Here is a 15,608-nt window from a genome sequence, read left to right as displayed (position 1 = left end):
TGATCAGTTGTCTTCAAGGAATATAAATCCTTCCATTCTCCACTATCTTGTCAGAGCTGAAGAAGCTTCTTGGATGAGAAATGTTTTCAAAGAAAAACAAGAAAGTCCAGTTGACTCCTGTAAAAGCACATTTGGGACTGCACCCAACTGGTTATTCTTTAAGACAGTGGGTCTCAACCTTCTTAATGCCACGACTCTTTAACACAGTTCCTCATGTTGTGGTGACCCCCCAACCATAAAATTATTATACGCTTTCTGTATTTTTCAAAAATATGTGTTTTCCAATGGTCTTAGGCGACCCCCTGTGAAAGGGTCATTCGACCCCCAAAGGGGTCCCGACCACCAGGTTAGAACCACTGCTTTAAGACGACATCAAGACCTACTTACTTGCAGCTTAGTGTCGAATTATAGAAAATTGTTGGAAGAAATGTCCAATCGGGGTTCAGTTCCAAGTGGTGAAGACACTGGAAACATGAAGGCTGCTTAGAAGATGGTTTAATGGCGGACAGGACCATATGGTTTGAGCTGCTGGGGAAAAAGGGATGCTGAGAGTGCCCTGGTTTTATGCACCATCTGGGCCCTGCTTCCCATTCCTGTGCAAGAAATGCACTGTTTGATGATCAGACTCCCAGGGGGCAGGGGTCATAGTTAGGTTTGTAGGCTGTCTTTTGAGTCCAAAGCTTGGTTGAGCTTTTGCTAGGTGATGATGTAATGAAAAGATTTTGGGATTCTTATTATGGCTCTCCCTTAAGTAGGTAGATCGGAGTCCCCCAAACTTGGCAACTTTAAGACTTGTGGACTTCAACTCCAGAATTCTGTTCAAGTTTGAAGACCTTTGAAATAGATCATTGTTAGGTACAATAGACTGACTCAGGCCTTTACGGCCCAGTGGACAAAGGTGCCCCCCCACCGAGTTTCTTGCCTCCCTTTTAAGGGGAATATTCTGTCCTTTTAATATTTCATAAAATATTTCATTTTGCTAGGAGAGGGGTAGGTGCTAACTTCATACAAACAAGAGAGCTTTGTAGAGGTATGCAAAGCCCAGCTTAACGCGAAGGACAAACTCAGCTTCAATTTTAGTCTGGGACGCCGCCCTTAATAGAGGGGACCCAAGCCTTAATAAGATAAAAAAATTGCTAGCAAACTGTTCATATCCTGATAAAGGGTGGGGGGAGGAGAAGGCGCACTTTCAGGCAGGTCAGGGCCTCTCGGCCACCGCACCGACAAAACGGCCTCCTTCCTTTCGGGGCAGATCTTTTGGCGCGCGACTCCCTCCCACCCTCCCCGCTTGTTTTGATAACAAACCCGCGTGAGGAGCGAAGAAGCACGCGCCTACTGCGCGCAGGTAACAGGCTGTAGGCGGGCTTCCTTTCGCGCGGCTCAATCCGAGCGAAGTAAGTAAAAGGGGCGGAGCCTCGGGCCGGGAGCAAGAGCCAGCAGGGCAAGCGTCAAGATGGCGGCCGTCGCCGAGCAGGAACTTGCCGACCCTCAGCCTGGAGCAATTGCCCACTGACCCGCTCTTACCTCATCCTAAGCTTCCTGGATTACAAAGACCTCATGAGGGTGGGGCAACCGCCGGGAACGGGGGGAGGGGGAGTGGAGAACGCTGAGGCCGAGCCGGTGCATAACTGACCCGCCCCTTACTTTTCCCCTGCAGCGCTAGCCATTGGGTAAAGAAGGAGGCGAAGGGCGGTGGTGTCCTCTTAGCAGAGGCGACGGCAGGGTGTCTGTTGGGGGGGGAGGAGAAATAGTCAGCTCGGTGGCTTCGATCTCCCCACCCCATGGGGATTGGAAGGCTTGACTTAGGGAGGGAGGGGGTGTCTCGAGGGTTTCCGAGCAGGCTGGGAATGGGGATTGCTGACGAAAGAAGGATGAGTTTCTTGATGTCGAGCCAACGGGGGCAAAATGGATTTCCGTGGGGCAGAAAGCTGGGCAGAGGCCTCGATGTGTGGGGAAAACATTCCTTTCCGATGTTGTGGGCTGCAGAGCTGAAGGCTTTTCCTTGGCCAGGGCATCGAAGAACCTTCCAAGCACCCCCATGTGCTGATGAAGACAGGTTTCTTTCATCAGGCTTGCATGTATCAACAGGTGCTTGCATTATTCACTGTGTTAAACGGGCCTTACCCTTGTGATACGGTATTAAAGCTTTGCTGAGAAAGAGGAAAACAAATTAGTAGAATTATTAGTGTGGGGCCTGATTATTCCCACTGTAGGAGGGGGTTGAATTGACTCAGAATGGTTTTACCTACCAGTGTCCTTACGTAATTTTCTGTTGATGTAGTTTAAATGAACCACCTTTTGTAATGGAAATATATCAGCTCCTACAGTAGATTGGAGAAAGAAGGGGCTACTTAACCTTTCAATATTTTTTCTTCTGTGAGATTGTTTCCCTCCTCCAAAATAACATGGAAACATCTAGTGAAAATAAAAATGAGCCTCTAGTCCTCAAAGGTGCTTTTTCAAGAGGCAACTGGACTTTCTTGAATGAGATGCAAAACATCTTCAAGAAAAACCAGAAAGTCCAGTTGCCTCTTGAAAAAGCACCTTTGGGACAACCATGACCTGGATGACTGAGAATCTCCATAGACAGTTAGTGTCTTGTGTTTGTCAGGAAAGCAACATCACGTGAATTGAAGTTAACCTCAGTGGTTAAGGTTGGCCACTAATACAGTGAATTGCATATGACCATTGATTAAAATTATAGGGTAAATGTTTTGACATTTCATCAGATTTTGTTTTGTCAATCTCTTCAAAACTTTTGATTAGTTGCTGTGAGCTAATCTGGCCAGCAATATCTGTCATTATTTAACTATACATTGTAGTTAGTGACATCACTTGGCTATAATAGATAATCTTATTCTAAAACTGAAAGAGAATAAATATGTTTTAAAACATTTGTGAATGGAAGAACTATAAAATATGACTCTGGCCGTCAAATGTTAAAAATACAAAACCATAACAAGGTAAAATAAGAACAAAATAAAAGAATATCAAACTGGCAACTGAGGAAACCAGTCAATAGATGTCATAGATTCTCTTAGCATACCAACTCACTATGCCAGAAAATAGTTAGCTCTTAATGGTTTTTCCAAAAAAGCCAGCAGAATCACCGCCTGGTACGAATTGCAATGGTACTCCATTATTTTTAACTATTAATGCACCACCAAACTGATTGTTCCTTGAGGGTACACTTTTCGATGTGCTGGCAGAATTTTATATCAAATGTTGAGTTTGACTTTCAAAATTATAGATGGAATTAACTAAGGTTAATTAGATGTAGAAAAGATGTGGAGACTCTAGAAAGAGAGCAGAAAAGAGCAACAAAGATGATTAGGGGACTGGAGACTAAAACATGAAGACGGTTGCAGGAACTGGGGATGTCTAGTTTAATGAAAAGAAGGACTAGTGGAGACCTGATAGCAGTGTTCCAATATCTCAGGGGTTGCCACAAAGAAGAGGGAGTCAAACTATTTTCCAAGGCACCTGAGTGTAGAACAAGAAGCAATGGGTGGAAACTAATCAAGAGAGAAGCAACTTAGAACTGAGGAGAAATTTCCTGACAAAACAATTAATCAGTGGAACAGCTTGCCTCCAGATGTTGTGAATGCCCAACACTGGAAGTCTTAAGAAGATGTTGGATAGCCATTTGTCTGGAACGGTATAAGGGCCAGGATGGTGAACCTATGGTATGTGGGCCACAGGGAACATGCGGAGTCATTTGTCAGGGCACGTGAGGCGTTGCCCTGTCAGCTGGCCAGTGGGCACACGTGCACTGGCCAGCTGAATTCAGCCTTTTTTAAAGCCATTTTTCACCCTCCCCAGGCTCCCGAGCTTTATAGGAGTCTGGGAAGGGAGAAAAGAGCCCCCCCCCGGACCCCCTCCGGAGGTTTAGGTTTCCCTGAAGCCTCTGGAATGCAAAAAAAAAAACCAGCCCTATGGGCAAACAGGAAGTTTGGGAACGGACTTCTGGTTGCTCGTAGGGTCTTAAGGCTCGGCCGGAGGCTTCAGGACCTTCAGGACTAAAAGGATTCTACGAGTAAACCGGAGTGGAGGATCATTTAAGCCCTCTGGAGGCTTCACGAACCTTCAGGAGGCTTCACTGAAGCCTCCAGAGGACTACAAACCACCCTACGAGCAAAACCAAAAGTCACTTCCGGTTGGCTTGTAGGGTCGTTCTTTGCCCTTTGGAGGGCTTCAGGGAAGGTCTCTGAAGCCTCCGGAGGGCTCTGGGGGGCGGGGAAGGCTCTTTTTGGCCCTCCCCAGGCTCCTATAAAGCTTCTGGTGCCTGGGGAGGGCGAAAAAAGCATGGAAAAATGTGGGGAGCGCCTCTCTTGTATGCAAGCGCACTGGGGGGGGGTCACACGTTGCATTATGGGTGTGGGCACACCCACGCACGACCCCCCTGCGCTCCCCCCCTTATGGCACGCAAGCCAAAAAAGGTTTGCCATCCCTGGTATAGGGTTCCTGCCTAGGCAGGGAGTGTAGACTAGAAGACCTGCAAAGTCCCTTCCAACTCTGCTATTGTATTATTGTATATGTAAGGGTAATATGTTTGCATTATTGCATGAAAGCTAAGGAAATGATAAATTTCAGGTAGTAGGAACATTTCTTTCTTTTTTATTGATTCTCATGTCTCCTTGTCATTAATTCCATCTTTCCAGATCAGTGCTGGCAATTTCTTAAATATTGATTCTGAAAGCTTCAGAAAAAGAAACTAAATGATCAAATAAATATATATCTAGAACTTCTGCTTCTAAATAATTAATGTGTGATAATTTAAAAAACAGAGTATTAAAGGTATGCATAAAACAATTTTAATTTCAAACCTGGGAGTTTTTCAGCTTCATTCTCTTCTGTACAATACAAATTACCTTAGCATTAGCATTACATTTAATCTGGTACCTCTTTGTTGCAGTTGCTGTTTTGTAAGTCGTAGATTAAATCAACTTTCAGTCCATGATCCATTATGGAAGAGGCATTGTAGAAATACTGGCTTCTTTCTGAGGTAAGTATGGATATTTGATTTTTCATAAAATAAAAATGTCATATTTTTTATCCAATCCAAATTAATAACTGTAATATGGAAAAACAAGGCTTTGAAACTGCCTCTAGGTGTAACCATCTGAGTTAGTTGCTATTTTTATTTGAAATATGAGTAATTATTTCTAAATATCTGTATACATTTATATTTATACTTATGTACTAAGTAATCATTTGTAGATTGCATAGAGTTTTTGCTCTATTTGATATATTAATTAATATATTAATTTCGTAAGCTCAGTATGAGTTGTAAGATTGATAAATAAGTGGAGACAGTATGATATTTTAAAATATTGAATTAAGAGTTGAGGTTTTGTTCATTTTCAGTTAACTGGAAATGCTTCTAAAAATTAATTTTGACATGATCAAATGTATTCTTCAGAATAGTTTCTAAAACCTTAATTGGTTCTTCTGCAGGTATACTAGAATAGTTTAAATTTGTTAGAGTAGATCATCGGATCAGGTGATTCATAGTCAATAGATCTGGGCCGATACTCAATATCTTTGTAACTACCTTGCTTTAATTAATGGAGTATAGAAAGTTTTAACACATATAGCAAGCAACTTCAGGGTCAGATTAAAAGAAATTTCAGTTGCATTCTATCTTATCTTCAGTGTCAATGTACATAATGTATAAATGTGGCATTTATATTACCACTTGCTGCTTTTAAAATGTATGTATATATTTGATATTTTAGAGCTGAGAAGTCTCGAAGAACTAAGAGCTGGAAAGCCATTTCATAGATATGTATGCTGATTGGGGACATATATTCACTATTATGCTACACTTAAAAAAGCCTGGGATGATTTGGAAAAATATTGTTGCAGCACTGTCCTCGGATGATTAGTTCTTTGAAAGGTATTGTTATAATATTCTTGACATTTTGAAAAGTTTTGTGTCTTGATTTTCTTTCCAGATTTGAATTTAACTTTGCCATTTTATATTATTAGCAAATGTTGTAATTATATAAATTACAACAGGAGTCAGGAATGCCAAGATTGCTGCTGTTAAGCTATGTGGTCATGTGACATTGTATTTTATTACATCACATAGTGACAGAAATCCCAATCACAATTGCCATCATACCCAAGAACTACATGGAGGTTTTGTTGGAAGTAAATTTTTTATTTATTTCTGGTTTATAGGAATGTGCAAAGCATTCCAAAGAGATGCTCTACTGAGTTCAGGAGCACAAATGAAAACGCTTCTCCTCAAAATCATTAATGCAAGTCTTTCAGTGTAAAGGAAAGTTACAGTGCACGCACATGAACACAGAGATAGACTTAGAAACTTCCAAGTGTGCCTCACTCAAGTAGCCTTTAATTTAAAATTTTCAATAGAGATGCTCTTTTTATGTTCCCAGGTTACAAAGTGCCCTGTTTATATTCTGAAGATGAACCTAACATAATTATCGGAGTTGCTAACTTCCGTGGGGACTTGCTGGCAGTTTGCATTAGGTCTTAGGTTGTTCCTTGTTTATATTGTGTGAAATCGTGAGTGAAAACTTGTAACTTTTTAATATAACAGAGTGTGTTCAGGAAGATGATCTGGATGCAGTGGAGGCACAGATTGGTTGCAAATTACCTGATGATTATCGATGTTCATTCGAATCCATAATGGACAGAAGCTGGTTGTCCCAGGGTGAGAGATTAAAATTTATTGTAATTGCTATTTAGAATTAATGTTATGCATAAGAATTAAAAAATTACGTTACTGTTCTTAAGCATATTTTAAAACTTTTTTTTATACAAAGATTGATGGGAAGCATGGCACTCTCCAATCACTATCGCTCTGAAGATTTATTGGACATTGACACAGCAGCTGGGGGTTTTCAGCAGCGACTAGGACTGAAGCAATGCCTTCCCTTAACGTTTTGCATTCACACTGGATTGAGTCAATATATGGCTCTGGAGAGCGTGGAGGGTCGCAATAAGTATGAAATCTTCTACCAATGTCCAGTAAGAAAGATTTATAAAAGTATTTTTAGCAGCAGAACATTGCTCACACACTTCATGAAACTGATACATAACCATGGGCATAATTTGACTGTTTGTGTAGAATATTTAAAGTCAGCACCTTTTTTATCTGATCCCCCCTCCCCCCTTTCCATCAGTGGCAAAAGGTCACATGAATGTTTAGAAGTTTTAACTGGTGGAGAGGAAACAGGTTTGAGAGGATAGCAAGGGCTCTTAACTGCTGTCAGAAAAGTGAAAATTAATTAGGCTATTGGGGGAAAAAACCCTTTGCATCAAGATCAACAGTCAGAGGAACTGCTATATGAGAACTGTGAGTAGGAAATAATCAGAAATAAAATATTGCATGGTGATTTCAAATAGACTAACAAATCGTAATGCAATGGTATAGCTATAGTTTTTACTTAGTGCTGTATATTATTAAGAACATTTACACTTTTGGAAATGTTTGGTTATCTGAATAACTTAAAAATTTGTAGACGATAATGCTCCGCTGATTTTTATAAATATTGGCATGATTTACCTATAGTAGTACATTGCTTGTCAATACAATAAAAATCAAATGTAGCATCTCTTTATTGTGCTAAGATATAAAAACAATTTGTCATTTTCGCATCAGATTGTTCGTATATCCCTGATAACACAGGATTTTGCTTAATGGTAGAAAAATGATCATCTATCAAGTTCTTATATTCTTATATTCAAGATAAATTTCCAGTAACAATTTTTACATTGTGAAAATCACATCTGGTCTGCTTGCCAGTATATTGTGTTTTTAGTTCCCCTAAAAGGAGATACCTTTCTTTCGAAATTCCTGAAACCAAAACTTTCATTTCCCAAACATATTATAACTTTTCCATCTATATAATACTAAAGTCTTAATTTTTTTCCCCTTTGCAATTAATTAAATTTTGCATCAGTTGTTTAAACTATAAATCTTGGATGTAAAGTTACTTACACAGTAATATTACAACTCAGTAGCTTATTCTAAAAATATTATTTTTCTTTGTTTTAGGATTGAGATCCGTGTAATAGGCTGCATCTTAGCAGGATATTGTAAAAAGAATTAGGATATTGTAAAAAGAACTAGAATAACAATATTTTAAAAGTTACAAATTTAAAGGGTTTAATTCATGTATTTTTAGTTATTTCTAAAACTATATTCTTGATAATATAACAAAATTAAATTTTCCTGTTTAGTTTGCTAAATTATTATAAATGTTAGCAGCAAACAATCTACAGGTGAAGTAGTGCAGTAATGCATTCAGTAATGCAACTTAAAAGGCAAAAGTAATATATGAGATAAGACTCATTACATGCAAAGCAAGATAGTTCAAGTTGTGATTTGTCTAATTGTGATGATTATGGTGTACAGATCATGAAACCCCAAATCCACCATCTCAGAAATTAGAATATTACATGCAATCAATAAAACAAGGATTGTACATAGAACAATATGGACCTCTGAAAAGTATAAGCACGCATATGTATCAATACTTGATTTGGGCCCTTTGCAGCAATTACTGCCTCAATGCAGTGTGGCATGGAAGCTATCAGCCTGTGGCACTGCTGAGGTGTTGTGGAAGACCAGGATGCTTCAATAACGGCCTTCAGCTCTTCTGCATTATTCGGTCTCATGTCTCTCATCTTTCTCTTGGCAATGCCCCATAGATTTCTATGGGGTTCAGGTCAGGCGAGTTTGGTGGCCAATCAAGCACAGTAATCCCATAGTCATTGACCCAGGTTTTGGTGCTTTTGGCAGTGTGGGCAGCTGGAAAATGAAGTCAGCATCCCCATAAATCTCGTCTGCAGAAGGAAGCATGAAGTGCTCCAAAATCTCCTGGTAGATGGCTGTGTTGACCCTGGTCTTAATAAAGCACAGTGGTCCAAAGTCCTGTTGCTCAGTGGTCCAAAGTCCTCTTTTCTGATGAGAGCAACTTTTGCGTCTCATTTGGAAACCAAGGACCCAGAGTATGGAGGAAGAATGGAGTGGCCAATCAAGCACAGTAATCCCACGGTCATTGAACCAATTTTTGATGCTTTTGGCAAAAGTTGCTCTCTATGACTATGGGATTACTGTGCTTGATTGGCAGCAAACTCGCCTGACCTGAACCCCATAGAGAATCTATGGGGCATTGCCAAGAGAAAGATGAGAGACATGAGACTGAACAATGCAGAAGAGATGAAGGCCGCTATTGAAGCAGCTGGTCTTCCACAACACCTCAGCAGTGCCACAGGCTGATAGCTTCCATGCCATGCCACATTGAGGCAGTATTTGCTTCAAAAGGGCCCAAACCAAGTACTGAGTGCATATGCGTGCTTATACTTTTCAGAAGTCCGATATTGTTCTATGTACAATCCTTGTTTTATTGATTACATGTAATATTCTAATTTTCTGAGATTGTGGATTTGGGGTTTTCATGATCTGTACACCATATCATCACAATTATGACAAATCACAGCTTGAACTATCTTGCATTGCTTGTAATGAGTCTTATCTCATATTTCATCTTTTAAGTTGCATTACTGAAATAAATGAACTTTTGCATGATATTCTAATTTTTCAAATTTCACCTGTACAACATACTTTTTTGAAAGAGCGAGTATACAGAACTAAAACTCTATAAAAAGGACAGAAATCCTATTGCTGTTTATGTAGTATAAGTCTTGCCTTTTAAAAATATTTATTTTAGGATACAAATAACCTTTTTCATTTTATTTGAAGGATCAAATGGCCCGTAATCCATCTGCAATTGATATGTTTATCACAGGTAAATATGCTTTGGAACTCTAATGGAGAAACATTTTCAAGAGGAATAACGGGAAGACGATAATTAGGATGATGAGGAACATGCATATGCTTATTCCAACAGATGCTCAACCTATCTGATTTATTACTATGTGTCTTTACAGCAGCTTTTCTCCTAGTAAATAAAGTGAGTCAACTATTGAATCAACTACAGATGAGATTAGTCTAACATAATTGAAACTCATCTGATTGGAGAAAGTTGATTGGCAGCTATTTAAGCACAATTTCCGGAAATAAATTCCATGGAACCACTATTCTCAGCATGTATTTCCCTACTCTAAACCTTTGTCCAGGTTATTATAAGTCTTTGAAAACTAATTTCCAATCCATCTTTCTACCCCAGTGATGTCTTTTACTGTGACATTCTAGTTCTACATAAATGGGCAATTCAGTTTTACTGTGTCACTCTGATGTTTATGTTCATAAATTATAATTGCATCAGCTTAATCAGATACCTAGCTTGTTTATAGTTGCCGTTGTCCATCAAATGAGACAATATTCCAAGGAAGACTTCATTTTTATAGATTCTATTAAAGATCTAATCAATTGATACTGGATTTTTTTTCTTCAACATCTAGGTAATTCCTATTTGGACTGGTTCACCACCTATGTTAACAATGTAATAACAGGTGGCTATCCAATCATCCGAGACCAGATTTTCAGGTATTATAAATTTTGCTTACAGTACAATACTGTTACAATACAGTATACAATATTATATTTTATTGTAATTAAGAAAAAAAACAGAAATTTGTATAAATGCAAATATTGATAGTATTTAGGTGTAGTAAATATATATAAATGAGAAACAAAGGTTTTGTACTATAGAGTACAGAAACAAGCCTCATAGTTTTCTAAAAAGTATTAATATATGCAAAACTATTGAGAGAAATATGTTTTATTACATTTTAGAAAATGATTCTAACATTTTTAAAATAATATTACATTTTTAAATGCAATATTTGTTATTTATCTGTAATACAAAAAATGCAGGCTGTTAGGAAAAACATTTTCCTAATGTACAGATAGTCCTCAACTTACAACCACAATTGGGCTCAACATTTATGTTGCTAAGTGAGTTTTGCCCTTTTTTCTTGTCACATTTGTTAACTGGATCATGCAGTTAACTTGTCACACTTGTGACAAGAAAAGTCATAAAAAAGGGTAAAACTCACTTAACAAATTTCACTCACTAACAAGTTTTAAATTAATAATATGGTTGTTAAATGAATCTGGTTTCCCCCATTGACTTTGCTTGTCAGAAAGTCACAAAAGGGAATCACATGACCCAGGGACACTGCAGCTGACATAAATGTGAGTCAGTTGTCAAGCATCCAAATATAAATCAAGTGACCATTGGGATGCTGCAATGGTTAGAAGTGTAAAAATGGTCATAAGCCACTTTTTTCAATGCTATTGTAACTTTGAATGGACACTAAATGAACTGTCATAAGTTGACGACTACCTGAATTGTTTTGTGCTAAACAAAAGTTATGCTAAGGTTATGACAGCGGCAGTTGTTCTTGGTGGAAGCTTCTTTTCTCTGAAATAACTTGCTATTAATAACCTACACCCCCTCCCCAAATCCCAACAAAATGATTCCTACTTTCATCACTTTCTAGATATTTCTTAAAACTTGGCTTTCTAGAAGACCTTTGAAGAATGAATTACCAGCATTAGAAATGGGATAAATGTTGGCATTAATTACAAAATTATTTTTGTTATTAAGTGATTGCTGTGATGCTGTGCTCATTAGGTTGGGAGCCTCACTAATTATGCAGGGTTTTCAAAATTGTACAGACAAGGTATCATGCTGTACGTTTAGGTGATTCTAGAATAGCTTTTGGCTCTTTGAATAGCAGATGTAGCTGCTCTTGGAAACTTGGATTTCCAGGCCTAGTTTTAACTAATATCATATGGTTATTTATAAGTATTTGTAATGATGAAATGTAATGATGAAAAGTAGATGTCAGGAAATATCCATTACATATTTAGATGTGAATTCAGTAGAAATAGCAGAAGTATTAATACAGGTTTGAATAAAGTATAAAATGCACTGTTTGAAACGTTGGCTTTATGTTGGCTTTAATCTTTCAATATTTATTCCTTTACATATCAGATAAGAAAATTTTACTTTTTCATTTGCTAGATACGTTCATGAAAAGGATTGTGTAGCCAAAACAGGAGATATTACTGTTTCAGTTTCCACATCTTTCCTACCTGAACTCAGCTCTGTGCATCCGCCTCATTACTTCTTCACTTACAGAATCAGGTAAAATAAGTAAAATCATGTTAATGAATTAATCAATGTGTTAACTACATGTTTAATTACTAAAAACATTTAAAAATATTTAAAATGTTTTAAGAATAATTGAAAAAAATGTGGAAATATTGATTTCTATCGCTTGAGAACCCAAACTAAATTTTTGGATTATTTTGCAATGTAGAACACAGAAGTTTGTCTAAAAACTATTCCAGTTCAGTTTTTTTTCCTGTAATAATCACATGTTGTTTCCATAAGTGTCAGGTTGGTTTCCTTAGTGTACAGATAGTCCTCAACTTGCAACAGTTCATTCAGTGACTGTTCAAAGTTACAATGGCACTAAGAAAAGTAACTTATACCATTTTTCACAGTTATGACATTTGTAGCGTCCGCATGGTCACACAAACAAAATTTGGACACTTGGTAACTGACTCACATTTATGACATTTGCAGTGTCATGTGATCACTTTTTGCGACCTTTTGACAAGCAAAGTCAATGGGGAAGCCAGATTCATTTAACAAACAGGTTACTAACTTATCAATTTCAGTGATTCATTTAACAACTGAGGCAAGAAAGGTTGTAATATGGGGCAAAACTCACTTAACAAATGTCTCACTTAACAACAGAACTATTGGGCTCAATTGTGGTCAAGGACTACCTGTACTTTTTAAAACACTTTACTTGTATTTCCAATACAGTCAAAATGTATTTAGCTCCACAGGAAAAAACCTTTTATTGCATCTTAATATGTGGTTATGTAATATGGTTCTATATATAATATCATAGGGATGCGTGGCTCAGTGACTAAGCTCAGACGCTGAGCTTGTCGATTAGAAAGGTCAGCAGTTCGGCTATTTGAATCCCTAGTGCCACGTAACGGAATGAGTTCCTGTTCCTTGTCCCAGCTTCTGCCAACCTAGCAGTTAGAAAGCACGTAAAAGTGCAAATAGAAAATAAAGGAAGTTGATATGTAATGTATATAGCATACATCCTGCGTCCTTTAGAAAAATATTTCTACAAGAGTAAACAAATTAATATTTCTGGACAATGTATGGTGCTATGCTGTGTAAATGACACATTTCTAAAAGAACTGTTTTGTGTAATTTATTAGAATTGAGATGTCCAAAGATGCACTTCCAGAGAAGGCTTGTCAATTAGATAGCCGGTACTGGAGAATAACAAATGCCAAAGGTGATGTGGAGGAGGTCCAGGGTCCTGGAGTAGTAGGTAAAGGGATATTGTTTCAAAATGTTGATTAAATGAAGAAATTATTGATTTGCTAAAAATAATAAAGATGTTTGATTAAATTGGCTGTTTATTTTAAAGAAAAAAACACAAGCTGCTGTGCTCAGTCTAGAATTTATTTCACAATAAATGAAGACCTGTACATCCATGTTCACATTAAATTTAAATTTCAGTATTCTGATTGTCATAGACCAACAATGAGACTCATAAGAAATGCATGATATCTTATTTGTTTCAAGCCACTATTTGTTACAAACTATTGAATCACATTTTAAAATAATTTTTACTTCTGACATATAATTTGGTTTTAATTTACATGTACTTGATTCTAAAGTTTTCTAATCATTTTATGCAGGAGAATTTCCAATAATTAGTCCTGGTCGAGTCTATGAGTATACTAGTTGTACTACATTTGCTACTACATCAGGATATATGGAAGGATACTATACATTCCATTGTCTATATTACAAAGATAGATTTTTTAATGTTACCATTCCTAGATTTCACATGGTTTGCCCAACATTCAAAGTATCCATAGCACGTATGGTAAGTTGAAGCAACTTGGTTTAGGCAATAATTTTTATATCTGTCCCGAAGTACTAGTAGAGTTGTATTTTTAAAATAGTATTCTTTTTGCATAAAAATTATCAAACAAGGAAACATCCTCTATGAACAGACTCCTCATTGTTTTCATTAAACTTACTTCCAGCTTCCCCGTTCCATCATAGGATGGTCATAATAAGGTACAATTCATAGCTTTCAGAATCAATTAACAACTAACTAGTCTACTTCAAATTGGATGTTCAACAATCAAATTGAACTATTATTTACTATCGAATTCTGTTAAATATGCAGAATGGAGGCTCTATTACAATTATTGCCAAAATCCATAAGGGCTATGTAATTTCATTTAAAAGTATAATCCGACAAGTTGAATTTTAGATAAATGATTAATATATAATTACAATGATGCTTACATTAGTAGCTGAGAATGAAATATTTTTTGACAGGATGTTTTGGACTACATTTTTAGTGACAGTAATTTATATTGTATTAATTTAGGTATTCTATAATGGTGTAAATTAGACTTGTCAAACGAGTGGCCCGCGGGTCGGATGTATCATGCTCAGGCCATGCCACCCCAGTTGCACAAAAGCAAAAATCATTGCAATATGTCACAATACCTCACATGATGCAATTGAGTTTGACACACGTAGTGTAAATAAAAAAGAAGCAGATCTTGTCTTGATGTGCTTCGTTAAAAAAAACCTGATAAACATTCTCTGTAAATTACTAAGATTCATAAAACATTTAAAAGCATTCCAATACACAATAAATATTCTATACAGTATTTTAATAAAAAATTGATGTTTATGAATATTTTATTCATTGAACCTTCTACAAAAATTGAAATAGCTGATTAAGAAACAGAATATTAGATTTAGATTCAGCTTTATATCCTATTTTGTTAAAAATTCACGTTTGCTTTCTATTTACCTGCATGGCCTACTTAACAGAATGTTGAGTCCCAATTATTTAGGTACTTTTCATAATTGAGAAATACTGTATATAACTGAGTAGTGATTTCTAATATATTAAACAGTTTTGTAAGTTACAGTTTGTTTGAGATATCTATTAAAATGTTCCATTTAAATTTATTTGATAAATAGAATATGGCAGTAGCGAGAATTTAGTCAAATATTTAACCAGCCAATTGTGAAAACAAGTTAAAAGTATATGGATGTCACAAAAAGCAAAAATGAGATATTAATATTAACTTCGTTGTGATTCTGTTATTGTGTTTTATTGAGATGGTAATATAAGTATTAGAAAGCTAGTTTGGTGAAATGGTTGAAGGCATCAGGTTAGAAACCAGGAGACCATGACTTCTAATTTCACCTTAGGCACAAAGCCAGCTGGGGAATCATGAACCAGTTACTCACTCTCAGCCCTAAGAAAGGAACAATAGCAAGAAACTTCTGAAAAACCTTGCCAAGAAACTGAAGGAACTAGTACAAGTAGTTAGTTGCCAAGAGTCAATACTGACTTGAAGGCATCAAAACTAATAATAATTATTGTCATTATTATCAATCCTAAGGTGATTCTTTAAAGAAACTGAAAATCTAAATTATGTTGCCTTTCCTGTGTTTAGGAAACCAATCACAATGATTGTGCCATGGATGAGGAGGAAGACTCGACAGATACTGATGAATATGAAGATAGACATAGAATTCTAGGCATTCCGATGCCTTCTGGGCGTTGTCCACGTCATACCT

The 15,608-nt window shown here is 37.0% G+C and overlaps 1 protein-coding gene across 1 annotated transcript; it reads left to right on the top strand.

The window, feature by feature from the left end:
• The first annotated feature begins 1,438 nt into the window (after positions 1-1,438).
• Positions 1,439-13,887, top strand: FBXO3 (F-box protein 3). The gene is given in 16 exon segments (XM_032225643.1): positions 1,439-1,483; positions 1,485-1,523; positions 1,525-1,568; positions 4,916-4,980; positions 4,983-5,005; positions 5,739-5,796; positions 5,799-5,861; positions 5,864-5,899; positions 6,569-6,643; positions 6,646-6,682; positions 6,795-6,999; positions 9,740-9,785; positions 10,402-10,486; positions 11,973-12,095; positions 13,199-13,314; positions 13,688-13,887. Coding segments are annotated over 16 exon segments (1,245 nt in total). The 5' UTR covers positions 1,439-1,453.
• The last annotated feature ends 1,721 nt before the right edge of the window (positions 13,888-15,608 follow it).

The sequence above is a fragment of the Thamnophis elegans genome, chromosome 1, assembly GCF_009769535.1.
Source record: "Thamnophis elegans isolate rThaEle1 chromosome 1, rThaEle1.pri, whole genome shotgun sequence".
Taxonomy (NCBI): Eukaryota; Metazoa; Chordata; class Lepidosauria; order Squamata; family Colubridae; genus Thamnophis; species Thamnophis elegans.
This window is presented reverse-complemented; position numbering and strand designations above follow the sequence as displayed.